This window comes from Myotis brandtii, unplaced genomic scaffold (assembly GCF_000412655.1).
Source record: "Myotis brandtii unplaced genomic scaffold, ASM41265v1 scaffold2514, whole genome shotgun sequence".
Lineage (NCBI taxonomy): Eukaryota > Metazoa > Chordata > Mammalia > Chiroptera > Vespertilionidae > Myotis > Myotis brandtii.
This window is the reverse complement of record NW_005359533.1, coordinates 120,157-140,106: the sequence shown is the minus strand read 5'-3', so window position 1 is coordinate 140,106 and position 19,950 is coordinate 120,157. Positions and strand designations below refer to the sequence as shown.

The following is a 19,950-nucleotide window of genomic DNA, read 5'->3' as shown; positions in this document are numbered from 1 at the left end:
CACCCCTTTGTGGGCTGTGTGCACAGTCTTGTTTTAGTTAAGTCTTGATTGCTGTTGGTATCACTGGGAGGAATTGACCACCAGGCCAGTTGGCTGTGAGGACCAGCTGTGTCTACAATGGGAGAACTGCTGTGCTGGAGACACCCTTATGGAGCAGGACTTGCAGTGGGGCTTTGGTGCTCACTGAGTCTGCCCCTTGAGTATGTTGCTTATGAATGTGAAGAGTTGTACTCTGGTATAGTCTCACTCTGACCACTGGGTACACTGGCTCTTGGATCTCCAAAGAGGTGCAAAGTCAGCCACTGCCTGAGTCCACCCAGCAGGAGCTACAGAGAGATCTGCGGATTCCTCCTCTTTGTTTGGGGTTTGGAAGTGCTCAGATGAGGCCCAGCTATGAAGCAATGCAGGCTGCTGTGTAGCCCTTCTTTTGGAAGCTTTGGCACTCTTTGACCCAGCTGCAGTTTGTTAGGTTTTAGATTGCAAAAGAACAGGCCATTCGTATGCAAAAGCCTCTGCTCATAGCTTGGGTGGGGTTGTAAATTGGGGGGGCAGGGTCTCAGGGGATCATCAGGGCAGAGCAAACCGCAATGGCTGGCAATCTGCTCTGTCTTGGAAAGGTCCTGGGTCTCTGTGTCCCCGCGGCCCTGTGCAGGAACAATGATTGCTGCAAGCACCTCTGAGAGAACGCCGCCCTCACATTCCGTCCCGATGCCAGACAGTCCAGTTTCTCCCCGTATAAGTCTGGGTCCCCAGAGTCTCGCCCGGAACTGGAATTCAGAGCAATTGCTCCCTCCGATTGAAAAAGACAACAGTGTACCCAGTTGCCAGCCCGTTTCCGCGCGCCTCCACACTTCCGCACCTCTGCAACTCCTACCAGTTTCAATGCGCTTTTCTCTTTCCTTCTAGTTGTAAAATTTCCACTCAGCTAGCCTTCCCATGGTTCTGGATGATATCCGTTTTGTCTTTTAGTTGTAGTTTTGATGTGGTTGTGCGAGGCAGCAAGTACAAGTGTGTACCTGTGCCGCCATCTTGGTTCCTGCCCCTAACATTTATTTTTAAAATGTAATTAATACTGTATTGACTTTTCCCATGAATTGTAAACAAAGAGACTCAAGTCCAAAGTTAGCAAATCCCCTACTGGGGATTGAGCCCGAAACCCGGGCATGTGCCCTGACTGGGAATCAAACCCCTACCTCCTGGTTCATGGGTTGACACTCAATCACTGAGCCATACCGGCCAGGGCTCCATTGATTTTTTTTAGAGAGAGTGAGAGGGAGGGAGAGAGAGATAAACATTGATGTAAGAGAGACACATAGACTGGTTGCTTCCCACATACCCCCGGACTGTGGCCAGGGTTCGAACTTGCAACCAAGGTACATGCCCTTGACCAGGAATCGAACCTACAACCCTTCTGTCCAGGGGCCAATGCTCTAACCCCTGAGCAAAACTGACCAGGGCAGCAAGCCCATTGTTGCTAACATAGTTATTTATGTACATGTGAGAATACTGTAGAAGTAGAAAAATGTAATGATTTATAAGACACTTATGTATTGTTTATCTTAAAATATTAATAGAAAATAGAATTAATCTGGGAGGTAATTGGTTTGACTGGCTCTAGGATTGATTTTGCAATCATTAATTAGCTGGCCTTTAGAACCTCTGTGGAAATATTGTTTGCCTATGACACTTGTTTTTCCCTTGACAAAAACATTCCTGCAAAATAAAAATAGCAAATCCAATGCACATAGTTTACTGAAGCTAACCAGGGCATTCTTTTCTTATCAACTACCTGTGTATAAGCTATTCTATCTTAACTAGGATCTAAACTTCGTAAATTGTTTACTGTGTTAAAGGCATTGCCCAACTCTTTCAGAATCTTACTCTTTTAGGGAATTTGCCCAGATTGCCCTGGCTAAAAGGAGAAATCTTGGTCTCTCCTAAATTTTATTAGCATTTGTTGATGTCTTATTTAGGCTAGCACTGCTCTCCACACTTACAATCACATTTAAACCTCTCAGTCCTTTTAATAGGCGTTGTTGGCCCCATTATAGAAAACTGAAAGGAAGCTAATAGTGCACTACCTTGAGAAAACAAGGTAATAGTTTCAAATCATATTACATTTATTTTGCGAATTGCTGGTATATGTTATACATTAAAATTGTTGGGAAGTTTTAATATTTACTACACCTAAACTAAGGATGCTTTTGGAGGAAAGGAGCTCAGAGCTAGACTAGACTTTGAGTTCATTTATTGAGCCTATTACATACCAGACCCTAGACAAAATATACAGTCAAGTAATGATTAAAATAAATAATCAGTTACCCTGTTATATGATAAATGGTTGAATAATTTTTATTAATCTCTGTGAAGTATAACTCCATACAATAGCTACCTGTTACATATCTTACTAGAGGCCCGATGAACGAAATTCGCGCAAGAGTAGGCCTTCTTTCCCCCAGCTGCTGGCACTGGCTTCCCTCTGGCACCCGGGACCTGGGCTTCCCTCGCAGCCCCGGCTTCGTCCGGAAGGTCATCCGGTCTAATTAGCATTTTACGCTTTTATTATTATAGATAGTTTGCAATCATATATTATGTAATTCCCCTGTATAAACTCCCTGTATAAGAGTGTATAAGCTCCTTGAAAATAGAACCCAGTTTTGCTCACCAGGGTATACCCAGCACTCAGCACAGTGTCTGGCACAGATTTCTTGAATGAATTCTATAGGAGTTGCTAGGAAGATCACCTAACCTAGACTTTGAGATTAGGGCAGCTTCCAGGGGGAAAGGAGCAACAGGAAGAATGTTTCAGGCAGCAGGAACAACATGTCCAAAGGCTGGACATTAGAAAGGTCTTGCCTTATTTAAGAAACTAAAAGTTCCTCCGTGTGGCTGTAGCACACAGTTGGATTGGAGAAATGGCCACATAGGAAGCTGGGGGGATAAGGAAAGGTAAGGTCTTAAAGGACCTTGTAAAGTTGCCTGTGGAGTTTGGGTATTTTGTATTATTGAGGTGGCCTTGAGGGTTTTAAGGAGGAAAGAGACTTAGTCAAATTTGTTTATTTGAAAGGTTACTGTGGGTGCACTGGGGAGAATGGATAAGAAGCAGGCAAGCTCAAGGCTGGGAGATGAGTCAGAAAGTTGTGTAATAATTCTAGCTGGGTAGATGTGATGGTAACCTGAAATAGGGAAGTGGCAGGGAGGATGGGTAGAAGTGACTGGGTTCAAGAAGCGTTTAGCAAGTAAAATTAAATGGACTCTGGAATTGGTTATGAACACCAGGGGGAAAAGAGTCAAGGATGATCCCCAGATTTCAGTTTGGTTGTGGGCGTTTGCAGAAAGAAATAGTAAGAAAAGGCGCCCTTTTCTGGAAACTGATGAAGGAAGGTCGCAGGTGAGCTCTTCTGTCCCATGTGGACTCCACTCTCCAAAACTCTGCCCGCACTCTAAGTAGGTACTGCCCAGTGTCTGGCAGGAAGGAAGAGCTGCTTTTCACTTCTTTTACCTAGCTGGGTTAGATGTTTGGTGACAGTGAGTTTTTCCCAGCCAGACAACATAGTAGACCTGAAATTGTTATCCTTAGAAAGTCCTGCTTACACGGTTGGCACTTGGCTGACATCTAGGAACTTTATTGGTAAACAGTTCCCCACCCTGGTTTAAAGCTTCCCATAAATGATAAGCATGGCTCACTTGTCTGAACTGTTTGTACCAACAATATGATTCATGAACCTTGTCTTCCTTCTGGGATTCTAGAATTTTGGCACATGCTAGAGGGTTTCCATTTACCAATCCCTAGAGACTCAAAGCCTGGGGAATTAAGTCTCTAAGTTTCCTGGTAGACCACACTTCACACATATTGTTACAATTCATTGCTGGAGTAAATAAACGTATCCTGTGTTACTCCACTGGGAGAGGACTCTTGGAAGCTTGCTCCTGGTGTCCTCCGAACTTTGCCCCAGTGCTCTTTTTCCCTTTGCTGATGTTGCTTTGTATCCTTTTGTTGTAAAAGATCTTTGCCATGAGTACAACTATATGCTGAGTCTAGAACCTGGTGGTGGTCTTGGGGACCCTGACACAAATGTCATTGACCAAGAGAGGAAGCACAAAAGTGAAAACAGGATTTGCTAGGGCAGTGCGGATTGGAAGATAAGAGTTCTGGTTTGGACATGTTATGTTGCATTTGTGTTGCCTGTGGGATACTGTGTTGTCTGATACTCAGCAGCAAATTTTGGGCTGAGGATATAGATTTGAGCATCATCAGCATTTGGATAGCACTTGATACCAAGGTAAATAAACTAGATTGTCAAGGGGGAGAGAGTATAAAATCTTGGGGCATGGACATTTAAAGGTTGAGCAGAGGAGGAAGAGACCAAGAAGTTAGGTGAGGATCCAGAGAGAGGGGAAGGCGAGAAAAGGATCTTTTAGTTTTATTGAGGTCTTATTTGGGCTAGTCCCTCTCCCCAACCCAAAGGATTCCCCACAGAAGTGAAGGGAAGATTTTGTTTGAAGAACATAATAGTTGACAGTGTAAAAAGGCAACATGAAGGCCAAATTAGACAAAGACTGGTAAATTATGTTTAGTAACAAAGATGTTGGTGACCTTAGCAAGAGTGGTTTTAGTGGAATGGTTAAGGCAGAAGACTAGATTGCAAGGAATGATGAAAGAATGGTTCTGCCTGTTAGATAAAATGGTAGACGGGACCATGTTTGATGGAGTAACTTTGTAGTACAGTTCAATTTACTTTATTTCAATTTATTTTAAAACTAGTAAAAAGTAAGAAACTATGACTCGCTAAAGGCAAGAATTATAGTTTGAAGAGACCATAGAGAGCATCTAGATCAGCCACCTCAATTTACAGATGCAGAAATTGAGGTCCAGAAAGAAGAAATGCCTTGATGGGTAGGGTCAGCCAATGCTGTTCAGATTAGAAATACAATCTTGATTTCAGAGACTCTTTACTTCTACTTCCAGTATTGAATGGTGGAATATACAGTCAAAGGAGGTATTTATTCAAGGTTGAAGGTGAGCAGCATTTATAATGATGCCAGGTTTGAGATATGTCAGATGAAATGTCATTTTCATTTTCTACAGTGCCAGATTGGCCTCTCTTTTTGGACGGGATCAGGCGGCTGCTGACCATGGAAATGAATTCTTCCAGTACACAGCCCCAAAGCAGCCTAAGAAAGGCCAGGGAGCAGCAGCAACAGGTAAGTTAAGAGGTTAGGACTGGCCCCTATCACATTAGTTGAAAGTATAAACAGCCTTCCCCAAAGTGATATGCCAGATTATTCATCCGTGGTCAGTCTGGCCAACCTCACTACCAGTGGTGCATGCCTTTCTAAGCTCTGAGATATGCATTCTGGCAGGTAGATAGTGTGCCCTTTGCTTGAAACTGACGAAGGAAGGTCACAGGTAAGCTCTTCTGCCCCGTGTGGACACCATTCTCTGAAACTCTGTCCGCACTCCAGGTAGGTATTGTCCAGTGTTTTGGCGAGAAGAAAGAGCTGCTTTTCACTTCTTTTCCCTTGCTGGGTTAGATGTATGGTGGCAGTGAATTTTCCCCAACTAGACAGTGATGCTCAGTGCTAAATCCTTTGTACCTTTGATCATGATGGACACAAAAGAAAATTGAGTGACATTTGTTGAATGAAAGGAGAGAAGGGTGACTAGTATTTCTAAAATGCCTCTTATGTGTGTGGTCTCAGGTGATTTACGTAGATTTTTTTTTTTAATCCTCACTCGAGGATATGTTTTTATTGATTTCAGAGAGAGGGGAAGGGTGAGAGAGAGAAACACCGACTGCTTTCCATACGCACTCCGACTGGGCAGTTAACCTGCAACCTGGGTATGTGCCCTGACCCGGAATCGAACCCGTGACCTTTCAGTGTACTGAGCCACTCTAGCCAGGGTAGATTTTCTTATTTAATTCTCACAATTCTGTGAAATAGGTGAGACTACCACCATTTTAGATTCTCAGAGAGGTTTAGGGACTTGGTCACGGTTATACAGCAGTAAATGACAGAGTTAAAATTTGAACCTTGATCTGATTTCACTCCCAAGGTTTTCTCCCTCCTACACTTTGCTGTCTTTGTGTAAGAATCTGAAGAGGAATGAGGGACTGATAGAAACAGCTCTGAGCTACCAGAGATATTAAATTAAATATTTGTTAAATGAAGGAAAGTATTGCATGCCTTTTAATGCTAGGCACAATGCTGGCACTGAGGATGTTAGGATGTTTAGATCTGAATAGTTGCAGTGGTTACCATGTGGCCCCAAAGGTCTAAGATATTTACTGTTTGTCCCTTTACAGAAAATGCTTGCTGACCCCTGCTCTAAATCTCACCTGTCACTTTTGGCAGCTGTGCTGTGGCTTTCTGGTCCTGTTCTCTAAGCCCTAACCTGGCCAGATTTCTAGTAGGCCATGCCTTTACATTTCATCAGCTGTGTGCTTCTGACTCAATTTAAAGTGGTCAAGTTAATGGATGTAGATAAAAAGAAACGACCTAAGGCCCCACCCAGTGAAGTAACTTGATTTTTAGAAATCAGGCAACAACTATAAGCTAATTATACTTTCAAAGAAGAATTATAGAGGCGTTTGAACTTAAACATTACTTATACAATCTTCTGTAGGCATTTACAAATAAAAAGCAAAGTAGCAATATAGGGGACCCTTCCGTTCAAGGGATATTTATATGTAAGAAGTCTTTGTGGGGAAGATGGCTGAAGCATAGCTCTGGAATCTCTTCAGATTTCAATATAAAAACAGAGCAACTGGATATAAATATAAACCTATGGATAATTACAACAAAACCAATTGAAGTGGTATCCTCATGAACCCCCAAATATAAGCAGGTATGGACAAACCACTGACAGCCACAAGGCTTGCATGGTATCAACATTTGCATGGGAGCAAACAGGGACGCAGTGGGAGAATATCTGAGTCTGAGAATGGGAGAACCCCAAAATAGCCAGTAGGTGTTCATGGAAAATATGGTAGGCCAAGCTGAAATTGAAAAGTGTTTTACCCACTCTACTTGTGGCTAAGTACAAAGGGTTGATGATTGGGACTATAAGAATGGGAGCACTCTTGCTCCTATGAACTTGTGAAACTCACCCACTGACCTTCCAGGACAGGTCCCCACACTGAGAAGAACCTGCTGGGAGTGGAATTCAAATTGAGGAGGATAGAGATATTAGAGTGAAGGAGAGAAGATTCAGGTAAGAGTAAAGATAGAAGTAGAATGATAAAGTCTCGGGAGGAAGCCACCCTATTTTTTAACTTTATACAAAAAGAACAGAAGAGGGAGCTCTATTCCTAAGAGTTCAGAAAAGCAAATTTCACATAAAAATGAGCAATAGAAAAGTCTCAGAGTCAAACGCCATACAAAGTTATTATAAGAACAAAGAGAGCAAGGAATAGGATATTATCCCTACAGACAGTGAGAGATCTCTTCTGTGAGAATGTTTCTCCCTGAACAGATTAAAATTTCGACCACTTAGTAACATTTACAACATAAGACATGAGATGAGAACATAAATGCGAATTAACAGATTATGCCTTAAGAGAAATAGAAGGTTAACAGGAGGAAATTGTTTAAGTAAAAAAATTGAGATTTCAAAAGAAAGTGACAAATATTAAAGATAGCAAAGATCCAACAAATTGGGGGGTGGGGAGAGAGAAACAAGAAAACTTTGTTCAAAAAATAAAAGAGAGAGAGAGACTTGAAACTACATACTATTTAAGAAAAAAAGTCCTCGTGAGTTAGGAATTCAAGAATCTGTGCAATGCTGATTTCAGAGAGGGAAAAATGCAAAGCCAGTGAGAAGATCATATGATTCTGAGTATCTGACTCATCCCTCCAGCAATTCACAAACAACCTTCCATTTCCAGGACATGAGATAGGGAAATAAGAGTGTACTGGGACAAGTTACACCATCCTGAAGGACGAGGCTAAGTTGACCTCAGGGAGACAGTAATTTTTCTCAGTGTTTCAGACTTATCCTCATAACCTAACTCTGGCCTTAGTTACTTTTTTCCTGCCATACACTGCTTATCAGGAGAAAAGTTATGGCATTACATATAGCTGGAAAGTGCTGATTGAATTAAAAACTAGGTGTAGGATTTTGCCAAATAATAAGGAAAACATGAACACCAGACTAAGAAAATAACCAACCAGCATAAATAGACAATTCATCAAAACAAAACAAAGCAAATGGTCAGTATATATCTATAGAAAATGTTAAATTTTGGCCTCCCTGTAATCAATAAATGCAAATGAAAGCAACAATGAGAAGGCATTTCCCTTTCCCTACTGCCTCCCTCTCATTGGTAAAGATTTTAAAAGATAATTTCTTCTTATTGGCAGGCCGCAAAGCTGGTGAACTCAAACTGCTAGTGGGAGTGTAAACTGGTATGGCATTTCTCAAGGGCATTTGGGCAGGATGTAACAAAATCTTAAAATTGTTTACACCCTTTCACTCCACATTTTCATTTTTAGAAATTTCTTCTAAGAAAGTAATTAGAGGTACACGCAAAAAATGTGCATTTTAAGGATGTTCACCATAGCATCCTATCCTATCTAATAATAGACAAGCATGGTAATTGACCGTACCTTCGCTACACCTCCCATGGGCTAATCAGCATGATATGCAAATTAGCCGCCAACAAAGATGGCGGCTAATTTGCATATTGCAGGCAGGGCGGGACAGCGCCAACCCGCCTGCCCTGCTGCCATCTGGGCCTGCTATTTGCGACCCGGGGCGGTGGGGCGGGGCAGCAGTGATCGGCCGGCCCGCCCGGGTGTCCCATGTGCAACCCGCTAGGGGTGTTCCGTGTGTGACCCAACCCAGGATGGCACCCCAACCCCCAGATCGGCCCTGCCGTGTGCACGACCCGGGGCGGCGCCCCAACCCCCGGATTTGCCTATATCCATACAATGGAATATAATCCTACCTAATAATAGACAAACATGGTAATTGACCATACCTTTGCTACGCCTCCCATTGGCTAATCCGTGCGATATGCAAATTAACCACCAACAAAGATGGTGGCTAATTTGCATACCGTGGGCAGGACGGGACAGCGCCATCCTGCCTGCCCCACCTCCATCTGGGCCTGCTATCTGCGACCTGGGGCGGCAGGTGTCCATGTGCAACCCGACCCGGAGTGGCTGGGCGGGGCAGCAGCAATCAGCTGGCCCGCCCGGGCATCCTGTGTGCGACCCGACCAGGGGTGGCACCCCAACCCCCAGATTGGCCCTGCCATGTGCTCGACCTGGGGTGGCGCCCTTACCCCCGGATCGGCCCTGCCGTGTGCACGACCCGGGGCAGCGCCCCAACCCCTGGATCAGCCCTGCTGTGTGCGCGACCCGGGGTGGCGGGGCAGGCACCAAGGGATGAGGCCTGCCATCTTCCACCTGGGGAGCAGGCCTAAGCCAGCAGGTGGTTATCTCCCGAGGGGTCCCAGACTGTGAAAGGGCACAAGTGGGGCTGAGGGACACTCTCCTACACCCCCTCCCCCACCAGTGCACAAATTTTTGTGCACCGGGCCCCTAGTTATTTATAATAGAGAAAAATTGGAGGCAGCCCAAAGAAATATCAAACAATAGGAAGTTGGATACATTTTGAAAAGGGTATTTTATGTAGCCACTAAAAAACATTTTTAGGACTATTTTGTCTTTGTTTTGGACACTGTTTTGAAGAATAAAATGAAATGTTTACATTAAGTGAGAAAAGGAGGTTGTCAAATGATATCATTAATTTTGTTTGGAAAAGGTAAAGCTGCCGAGTTTGTGTGTGTATAAAAAGGACTAGGAATAAATACATCAAATTATTAACGTTTATTTTTGGGTGGTGAGATTACAGGTTCGTTTTTCTTTTTCTTTGTGTACTTCCATATTTACTAAGTTTTCTGCAGTATACGTGTACTCTACAGACAGAAAAATTGTGTCAATATGAAATTAAAAAACAAAATTTGACTGTAAATTTAAAAGATCTTACTGGCTTTATTCAGCAGTTCCTGAATCAGGCAACATCCAATCAAGCAGATTGAAGAGAGCTCCAAGGAGCTGTATAAAATGAGAGAATTTTATAAGCAGAAAAGAACGGGAACACAGAAGTTATATTAGGCAAAACGCAGATTGGATGTCTCGAGATTACTTTCCTTTGGGGGATGACAGTGGGTCTATCAGGCAGATTACCTAACTAGTACTGATCAGGCAATTCCGGATTGACTGGTTGAAGCTTCCATTTCTGGGACAGCCAAAACTGTAAGTAAGTCTCAGTTTGTTGACATGGAGCTTAGCGTAAGTGACTTTATTTTGGACCTGTTGTCTTGTTTTTATCAATACAAAATAAAAATAATTCAAGCAAGGATGCTTTTGAAAATAAGTCCTTGGTTGTTACGTCCATTCTATTGTTCTCACTACTCTTCCATCAGCACATTCATGTTGTGAGTGTAAATATGTGATTTACTCTAAATATACTGTTTTAAAACACTAGAGTTACTCTCTGTCACTGTGAAAGGTAAGTAATGGCTGTAATCTGAGTATCGTAAATTTTCTACTTCTAAACTAAGGGAAGGGAAATAACTTTATTTTTATTTGTTATAGCTCTCAAAATATTGGAAGGGGAAAAGAAAGTAGATGGAATATGACCTTGTTTTCTTGTCCAGCCCAAAGACTTGTTTAAAATGGAAATGAAGCCCTGGGCCTAGGCTTGCTGCTATCATTGTGTAAGGCCCTTAGGTGCTTAAAGCCTCCATTTCCTCATCCCCAGATGAGGTCATGTTTTATGGATTAAATGAGGATAATGGCCATAAAAGCATTTTAACACTAACTAGAAGGCTTAAGGAAGAATTTTAAGCAGTTTTAATGGTTAACAAATCAGTTTCAAGCAAGAAATGAATGACAGCTTTGTTTTCTTCCTCATTTTTAGGAAATCAGGCGGCACCAAAAACAGCACCCACCTCAACAGGCACTTCCACAGTATTGGTTGCAACAGTAGTCCACGCATATAGATAGTAAGTAGCTGAGAAGGAATGCTTTCTGAAGTTGGGCTTGGGCTAAACTCCTATCTTTTCTCAATAAGTCTCTGTTCATTGCAAAATGGCTACTCTGCCTTTCCATAGGAAAAGTATCAGTAATGCTTTTTAACTTTCCAGTGTTCCATCTTCTCATAAAACTTTGAGGAGCCATTATCTTGTTTTTTCTCTCTCTCTCTCTCCTCTCTCTCTCTCTCTCCTGCATATATCTCAACAACTGCCTTTCCAAGTGCTCAAAGAAAGACGCTTCACTGAGATATAAATAGTAGATATTTAAAGAGTAAAGACATTGTGTTAGAGCTTTTAATTATAAACTGCTCACCTCTATTCCCTTTCTAGAGGTTCAATGACTAGATTTCCCACTTTTACATAGCAGAAAAGAAAGCTGGTTCTGCTTAGTTTAAGGAAGTATTAATACCTGTTGTTTTTGTTTTGCTTCTATAGCACAAATGGTCAATATGTAAAGCAGGGCAAATTTGGTGCTGCAGTCCTGGGAAATCACACAGCCAGAGAGGTGAGATTGCCCCACATCTCATGTATATTTAGGTGTCCCAAACCCTACTCATGAGCTGATTTCCCTCTGGGCTTGCCCAGTGTCTCATGTATCAGAGGATTAAAATGATTGTTTGTGTTGAATGTACATTTTTAACATTAGGTATATAGTAACATTTGTAGTCACATTTTGCTTACAATCGTGTATTAAAACAAATCCAGCCACTCACAATTTTAAGTTTTATTTTTATGATATAGACCTGGCTTAGGAATTTGGAGTTTTAGAGCAAATATTTACCAAGGACATCCCTTTGTTAGACAATCAGCAACACTTAGTGTATAATATGTCCTTGTGCCTGCATTAATGACTAGTGTTTATCCTTTGAAAATTTGATGAGATGGACCACCAGTCACAGAGTAAAATATTGGTTTGGGTCAAAAGAAGATGTGACCCAGTCAGTGTGGCTCAGTGGTTGAGTATTGACCTATGAACCAGGAAGTCACAGTTCAACTCCCAGTAAGAGCACATGCCCAGGTTGTGGGCTTGATTCCCAGTAGGGGGTGTGCAGGAGGCAGCTGACCGATTATTCTTTCTCATTATTGATGTTTCTATCTCTCTCTCCTTTTCCCTTCCTTTCTCTGAAATTAATTTTTTAAAAAGAAGAGGATGTGGCTAGAAGCCCTGACACTGGTTTACTTTTGTGGGTTGTATCTAACTTGAAATTCTGCTCCAGAAGGTTTTGAACATTGTTGAAATAAGCATAAGAAATTACCGAATTTCAGAGGTCCAGAGAACATGGATTCTATACTCCTCAGAGACTCTGAGACACAGAGAGATAAGATGACCTGTCCAGGGTAACTAATATAATAGACAACACTCATTTGTTTTAAAAACAGACAAACAAAAAACTTAATTATGGAAATTTGGAAACATAATAGTGGGACTAGAATAATGAACCCCTAGAGCCCATTATTAGGCTCTAACAGTTATTAATCTTATTTTACCTTAAACCCAGCCAGTCTTCCTTCTTCCCCCCTCTAATTATTTTGAGTAAATTTCCAGCATACAATTTTAGCTGTAAATTTTTTAGTATGTATCTCTGAAAGAAAGGGATTTTTAAAAATGTAACCATTATGCTACTATCACACTTAAAAAAAAAAAACCCACAATAATTTTTTGATGTTCATTCACTAGAAACTAGTATTCAAATTTCCCTGATTGTTTCTTTTTTCTTTTTCCTTTTTTTTTAAATAGTTTGTTTTAATTAGGATCTAATAAGGTTCATATATTGCACTTGGTTACTGTATCCCTGAAATCTGTTTCATTTTCCCATCTGGAGGTAAACAAACTCTGGTTGTTCCTTATTTTGTTATGTTAGCAGCCACAATGGTTATTATTTAGATCTATTGATTTGTTACCGGTTGTCATGTGGATCATGAAAATCTGGTATTGGAATTTTACCACCCTTCCTTACTAGATAGGATATAGTACTGTGGCAGATAACATTCCTACTGTAACAATGATAAAAAAGGAGATAAATTGCAAAAACTACATTTTAAAATTCATTAGAGAGCTGTGGAAATGATGAGGACTAGATGAACTAAAATTTCAGAGAGGGAAGAGCCAATTAATTGAGTGTTTCCTTCTCTTGAGATTTTGGCTGATGCCTCAGAGTAGAATGAACATTAGGTATGGCTCAAGCACTGAGACTGCTGGGGGCAAAAGACATTGGAATAAACTAGAGGAGCTCCAAACGCAAGATTTATTTTTTTCCCCCTTAGGACATTGCTGAGTTCTGGGATGGTGTGGAAGTCCAGGGGCGGTGCCAGAAAGGCCGAGGGAAACTTCTACAATCTTATGGTGCAGAGGAGATAAAGTCCTATTACAAGATGGGAACCTGTAGCAAGCATCTGACAGCCTTCCTCTCAATACATTTGCTAGATTTTTAATTTTGTGGGGAGGAGGCTAAAGAACTCAGCTCAGAATTGCTGATGGGCAGAATGTTCAGGACCGAGAAGTCAGAGACCTTCCAGGCTTTCAATCAAAAGCCTAGGAAGATAGTGCTTGAGAATAGGTGTATCCCCATGGAGTGACTCTAAATAATCTATGATCCTTCCCTGACCAGCTTAATCTGTAATTGGTTTGCATTGAGGTGATCAGCTCTTCACTATCTGCCTAACAGGAAAAGGAAAGACCTTTCTCGCGCAAGATTGTATATGAACCTTCATAGTCTCACCCTCCCCTTTGGGGTTGAGTTTTAATCATTTGTTTAACTGTGGTTTTATGTGTGTGTGTGTTTGTTTTGTTTGTTTGTTTTTTATAGCAAAGGTGGAAATTTATTGAGAAACAAGCACAGACTCCCATGTGGGGAGGGGGAAAGAGTCCCTGTGTGGTTTTTATGTGTGTGAATAGTAAATATATATATATGGAATTTGCCATTTTACCATTTAAGCATATAATTCAGTGGCATTAATTACATTCACAATATTGAGCAGCCATCACCACTATCCATTTCTACTTTTTCATCACCCCAAAAGAAAATCTGTAATCATTAAGCAATAACTCCCCATTCCTCCCTCCCTTATCCCCTGGTGACCTTAATCTGTGTCTATGAATTTGCCTATTCTAGATATTTTACATAAGGGAATCATACAATATTTGTCCTTTTGTGTCTGGCTTATTTCACTTAGCATAATGTTTTCAAGCTTCATCCATGTTGTAGCATATATCAGAACTTCATTCTTTTTTTGTGGCTGAATAATATTCCATTGTCTGTATATAACATATTTTGTTTATCCATTCATCAGTTGATGGACATTTGGTTGTTTCCACCTTTTGGCTATTATAAATAATGGTGCAGTGAACACTGGTGTACAAGTATATGTTTAAGTCCCTGTTTTCAGTTTTTTTGGTATATACTAGGAGTGAAATTGCTGTGTCATAAGATAATTCTATATTTAGCTTTTTGAGGAACTGCCAGACTGTTTCCACAGCAGCTGTACCATTTTATATTCCCAATAGAGGCAAGATGCACGAAATTCATGCAAGAGTAGGCCTTCCTTCGCCTGGATGCCGGCACTGGCTTCCCTCTGGCACCTGAGACCCGGGCTTCCCTCCAGCCACTGGCAGGCACCCGGGACCCAGGCTTTCCTCCAGCTGTCAGCAGGCACCTGGGACCAGGGCTTCCCTCGCAGCCCCGGCTTTGTCTGGAAGGTCGTCCAGAAGGACGTCTGGTCTAATTAGCATATTACTCTTTTATTATTATAGATAAGCAATATATGGGTTCCAGTTTCTTCACTACCTTGCCAACACCTCATTATTTTTTCTGTTTTTTTTTTAATGTACATTTTAGTAGGTGTGAAGTGGTTTGATTTGCATTTACCTAATGACTGATGACTATTAATTATCCTTTCATGTACCTGTTGGCCATTTGTTTATCTCTTAGTCACCCATCTAGAAATGAAAACACCAACAAAATAAAGACATTGCAATTACAGTTAAAGAGTAAGGCCAAAATAAAGAGAGAATAAAATGGGTAGTGAGAAGATACAATTTAAAATCCAAGCATTAAGGGATTAACTGAGTTTTGTACCTGTATGAAACACAACCCCTGACATTTTACTGCTAATTTTTGTATTGTCTTTTAACTTCTGTTGTCTGTATTTTTTTCTGCTTATCTTTGCTTGAATACAGTATAGGATTCTTCTTTATATCAGTCAACAACAGCCAGTAACTGTTGCCAAGATTCATCTGAGCTTTGAACTAATGGTAAGACTTCCCATATTAGAATCATTAACTTCCTTGGGATCCTATATAATAAAACCCTAATATGCAAATCGACCGAACAGCAGAATGACTGGTTGCTAGATACACAATGACCACCAGGGGGCAGACGCATGCAGGAGCAGCACCACAGAGGGAGCACCGCTCAGCCAGAAGCCAGGCTCACGGCTGAAAAAAAAAATGCCTCTATTATTCTGTGAGCAACAAACCAAACTGGGTTGGGGGTCTCAGACAATTCGCTCATATGATTGTAAAGACAGAAACTCTCGGATTGGAGAGGGTGCAGGTTGGGCTGAGGGACCCCCACCCCCCCCGTGCACGAATATCGTGCACTGGGTTTCTAGTAGGTTTATAAGAGAAATTGGTCTGTGCATACCTGGTGGAAATTAGATCTGCTCCTTCAGCCCAGAGTGTCTGACTGGATATCTTAACAGAGCATCTTGGAAAGGACTCCTGGCTGCCTTCTGGGAATGTAGACTGGGGGATGATATGTGGAAGGTGGGAGGGAAGAAGAGAGTTCCCTGATATCTCTCTTTGGGTCCACTGTAGTCACAGCCCTTCTATCTGAGTTTAGGCAGTCAGATTTATCTTCTGTGCTGTCTGGTTGAGTTATGCCAACATTTCTCCTTTCCCCAGGTTCGGCCCAATAACTATAGCACCTTTTATGATGATCAGAGACAAAACTGGTCCATCATGTTTGAGTCGGAAAAGGCTGCTGTAGAGTTTAATAAACAGGTAATACCATCTTATTCTTTCTTTGAAAAGCCAAACACTAATATGAATTTCATTTGATTTGAGGAATATAAATGGAAAACCCATAACTTGCTAATACTTTGTTAGTGGACCAGCATTAAAAAACCACTAAATTTGTCACTTGAGCTTATTGTATTTCAGGGAAATAATAGGAATACTTAATTCAAATTGCTTAAAAATGAGACTTTCAGAGAAAAAAGATTAAATGTTGTAGACTTAGTTCTTTATAGAACATTTCTACACCTTAGCCAGTTTGGCTCAGTGGGTAGAGTGTTGGCCTGTGGACTAAAAGGTCTCAGGTTTGGTTCTGATCAAGGGCATGTACCTCGGTTATAAGGGGACTAAGGGAGTTAGGGTCCTGGTCAGGGTTGTGGTCTCTACTGATTGGTGTTAGGGTAGGGAGTAGTTGATCATTGCATCTGGTCTTGATGTCAGCCATGGCATTGCTTCACCTGGCTTCGCTGCTTTTCTGGAGCTGAAACACAACTGAGCCTAGATGTTATCTTTAGTTTCATTAAAACTCTGGTCAATAGACCCGAGGCTTTGTTCCTAAGATTGTTTGCTGCTGACCAGAGCCTCATTGTGTTGAGGGCTTAATGATTAAGGGAGTGGATGTGTAAGGGAAAATAAGGTGATTCAAGGTGCTGGATGAGGCCAGTGTGAATCAAAAGGAAAGAAAGGAGATAGGTCATATTAAAGAAACGACATTTCAGCATGGTTACTGTGTCTTTAAAAATGCTTTCAGTATATTTTTTTAGAAGCTCCCTTTCTTGCCTACATTCCCAAACACTGAAGCAATAAATCAGTATGGTAATGATAGCTAACATTTATGTGTACTCACTGTTACTTTCCAGGCCCTGTGCCTAGTCCTCTGCTTGTGTTAGTTCAATCTTCATAACTACCCTAGGAGATATGCAAAGTTTTTGTCTCCATTTTACAAAAAACCCTATGAAATAAGGTTCACAGAGTTTAAGTTATTCGTCCAAGATCACAAGTTAATAAGTGGTTTATTAACTCAGATCTGTACTCAGACTGTCTGACTGCAAAGCCATACTCTTAGACACTTGAATTCCTGGCAACATTACTGACAGTGGAATGGTTTACTTCTAAACATGTAATCTGATTTGTTAGTGGACACCACGATGTGGAAAAGAGCATTAGCAAAAATGGAGTACTTAACTGAGCTTAAACTAAGTTTATGCTGTTTCAATTTTTGTCTCATAGGTGTGCATTGCCAAGTGCAACAGCACCTCTTCCTTGGATGCAGTGCTCTCACAGGACCTCATTGTAACAGAGGGCCCTGCTGTGGAAGTTGGAGATTCTTTGGAAGTGGCCTATACCAGCTGGCTCTTTCAGAATCATGCTCTGGGCCAGGTAAGAAAATGTCCCCTGGAAATCTTTTTGTAATTTAAACAACAGGAGGGCTGTTCAGATGTAAGGTAGTATTACTGTGAATGGCTGCTGTTGGCAAATAGAAATGGTTTAGGAGCCCTGCTTTAATTCCTACTGTTGCTTTTGGGGCATAGGCATGAAATGCTAATCTATAAAATCTGCTCAGTGCCACTCATTACTTCTACTTAGAGAAGATGGAAATCAGTTTCCCAAGTATTATTTTTGGTAGTTATTCACATGTATGTCTTATCCTCCTATATTAGTGTTAAACTTTATATTCTTAGGGGATTAGGTCTTAAAACTTATTTTTAGACGTTCCAGTTGTTTCTGTCTTTCTTATAGTACATAATATAAATAGGTTGGACTTGTTGTCTTTTACTATTTTTAAGCCATCAAAAGCTTATGGTATGGTATGATAGAAAGAACTTTAGACTGTGAGGAAAAAAGTAAATTCAAGTCTCAATTTTATCGTAATGTAGCCTTGTTAAGTCATTTAAACTCAAACTGTTTTTCCCCCCATTGGTGGATGGAAGTTAGAGGTTAGTGACAGGATTGGTATCAGCATCAGATAAGATAATTTATTTTAAAGTTCTTTATAGATGAAAAATGCTTTGAATAGATGAAGTTACCTTTTTTTCTAAACCTGGAAAATCAGTGCCCAGAGATATTCTGTGTGATAATATCCTTTAGCCATGATGTGGTCCCATCTTTTCAGCTCTCTTAGGAATTAATTTCCAGTATATTTGACATTCCCTATTCTAGAAATACTGTGCCTGGGTATGTTTAGTCAGTTGCATATCATAATGATTATTATTTTTTAAATTGTCTGACCTCGTTTATCATTTATTTTGATCAAATTGCAGGTTTTTGACTCCACTGCTAACAAAGATAAGCTGCTTCGCCTGAAATTAGGATCAGGAAAAGTCATCAAGGTAAAGGCTTATCTGTGTTCTTACATGGTTTTATCAGTTGCAGTAGGTTTAATTTAGGTTAAGTTATGGAAATTTCTAACCTAGATATCTTCTGAGAGTTTGGAAAAGCTTGGGTAAAAAGAGGGGGAGCCCGACTGGTGTGGCTCAGTGGTTGACCGTCGACCTATGAACCACAGGAGGTCATGGTTCGATTCTTGGCCAGGGCACGTGCCTGGGTTGCAGGCTCAATTCTCAGTGTGGGGCATGCAGGAGGCAGCAGATCAATGATTCTCATCATTGATGTTTCTATCTCTCCGTCTTCTCTCTGAAATCAGTAAAAATATATTTTAAAAAAGGGGGGAGGGAATGTGTTAACGTTGTCTGTATTTGGGAGATTTTTACTATGAGACAATATCCAGTAATCCTGCCTTATCCTCAGTTTTGCTTTTCATGGTTTCAGTTTCCTGTGGTTTATCCACAGTCTGAAAATGTTAAATTGGAAATTCCAGAAATAAACAATTCATGTTTTAAATTGTGATGAAAGTTCACCCCATCCTGTCTGAGATGTTTTGAATCAGCACTTCCCAATTACTGTGGGAGGCAACTGTACCATAGCAGGAGGAGCACTGCGGTCGGAGTCCAAGAACCTGGGTTCACACTGTGAATTTTTTCTTTATGTGTTACAACATAAAAGGGTATTTTACACACGTGGGAGTTGTTGTGTCAGGACATATTAATGCATTGTAAAGTACTCATTCATCCGCGGGCAAAAGTTTTCTCCATAGCATTGTTTATGATTCCTTTTCTCAGAGACTTTTGGAGACTTTTTTTTTTTTTTAGATATATTTTTATTGATTTCAGAGAGGAATTAAGAGGGAGAGAGAGATAGAAACATCAATGATGAGAGAGAATCATTGACTGGCTGCCTCCTGCACGCCCCCCACTGGGGATCAAGCCCACAACCCAGGCATGTGCCCTTGACCGGAATCGAACCTGGGACCCTTCAGTCCGCAGGCCAACGCTCTATCTACCGAGCCAAACCGGTTAGGGCTTTTGGAGACTTTTTAATGTAGATTAGAGCAATTAAAGCATGACCCTTGAAACTAGACAGATCTGGTATTGAATCTTGGCTTAACAAATTATTAACTCTAATATTGGGCTGGTTATTTAACCTCCCTAAGCCTCAATTTTCTCATCTTTAAAATGGGGATAATGCTGCTAACCTTATGAGGTTATTTTGGAGATTAAACAACATAATGCAAGTGAGTCACTTGCCAGAGTGTATGGAAAAATATGTTTAATAAATAATTACTTTTATTTATCTTTTAATGCCATCCTATTCCAATTTCTCTCATCATCTGAGATAAGTATATTTCATCCATCTCTGGATATGCCAGCTTTTTACAAGTAAATTTAGAAGCAGTGTTCTCGATATTCTTATAACCAGTGGGGAGGTGGGACATTAGTTGAACTTGAGCTCTCCAGAGGTCCAGACCTAAAAGTGTGGATGAGTGAAAACTGATGATCCTATACTTCATTTTTTCTTTGGAGGAGATTTGTGTCTGATGAGCTTTTCCCC

The 19,950-nt window shown here is 41.0% G+C and overlaps 1 protein-coding gene across 3 annotated transcripts in view; it reads left to right on the top strand.

The window, feature by feature from the left end:
* Nucleotides 1–19,950, top strand: part of FKBP15 (FK506 binding protein 15, 133kDa) — a 54,497-nt gene that overhangs the window by 5,484 nt on the left and 29,063 nt on the right. For 2 of the 3 annotated variants that reach the window (XM_005867845.2, XM_005867844.2), the window contains exons 2-8: nt 5,090–5,205; nt 10,934–11,018; nt 11,484–11,553; nt 15,226–15,300; nt 15,952–16,050; nt 17,293–17,442; nt 18,324–18,392. In XM_005867845.2, coding sequence (XP_005867907.1) covers nt 5,090–5,205; nt 10,934–11,018; nt 11,484–11,553; nt 15,226–15,300; nt 15,952–16,050; nt 17,293–17,442; nt 18,324–18,392 — 664 coding nt within the window. Of the gene's footprint in view, nt 1–5,089; nt 5,206–7,127; nt 7,217–10,933; nt 11,019–11,483; nt 11,554–15,225; nt 15,301–15,951; nt 16,051–17,292; nt 17,443–18,323; nt 18,393–19,950 lie in introns of those variants that run through there. The other variant, XM_014540959.1, reaches the window with a different exon arrangement.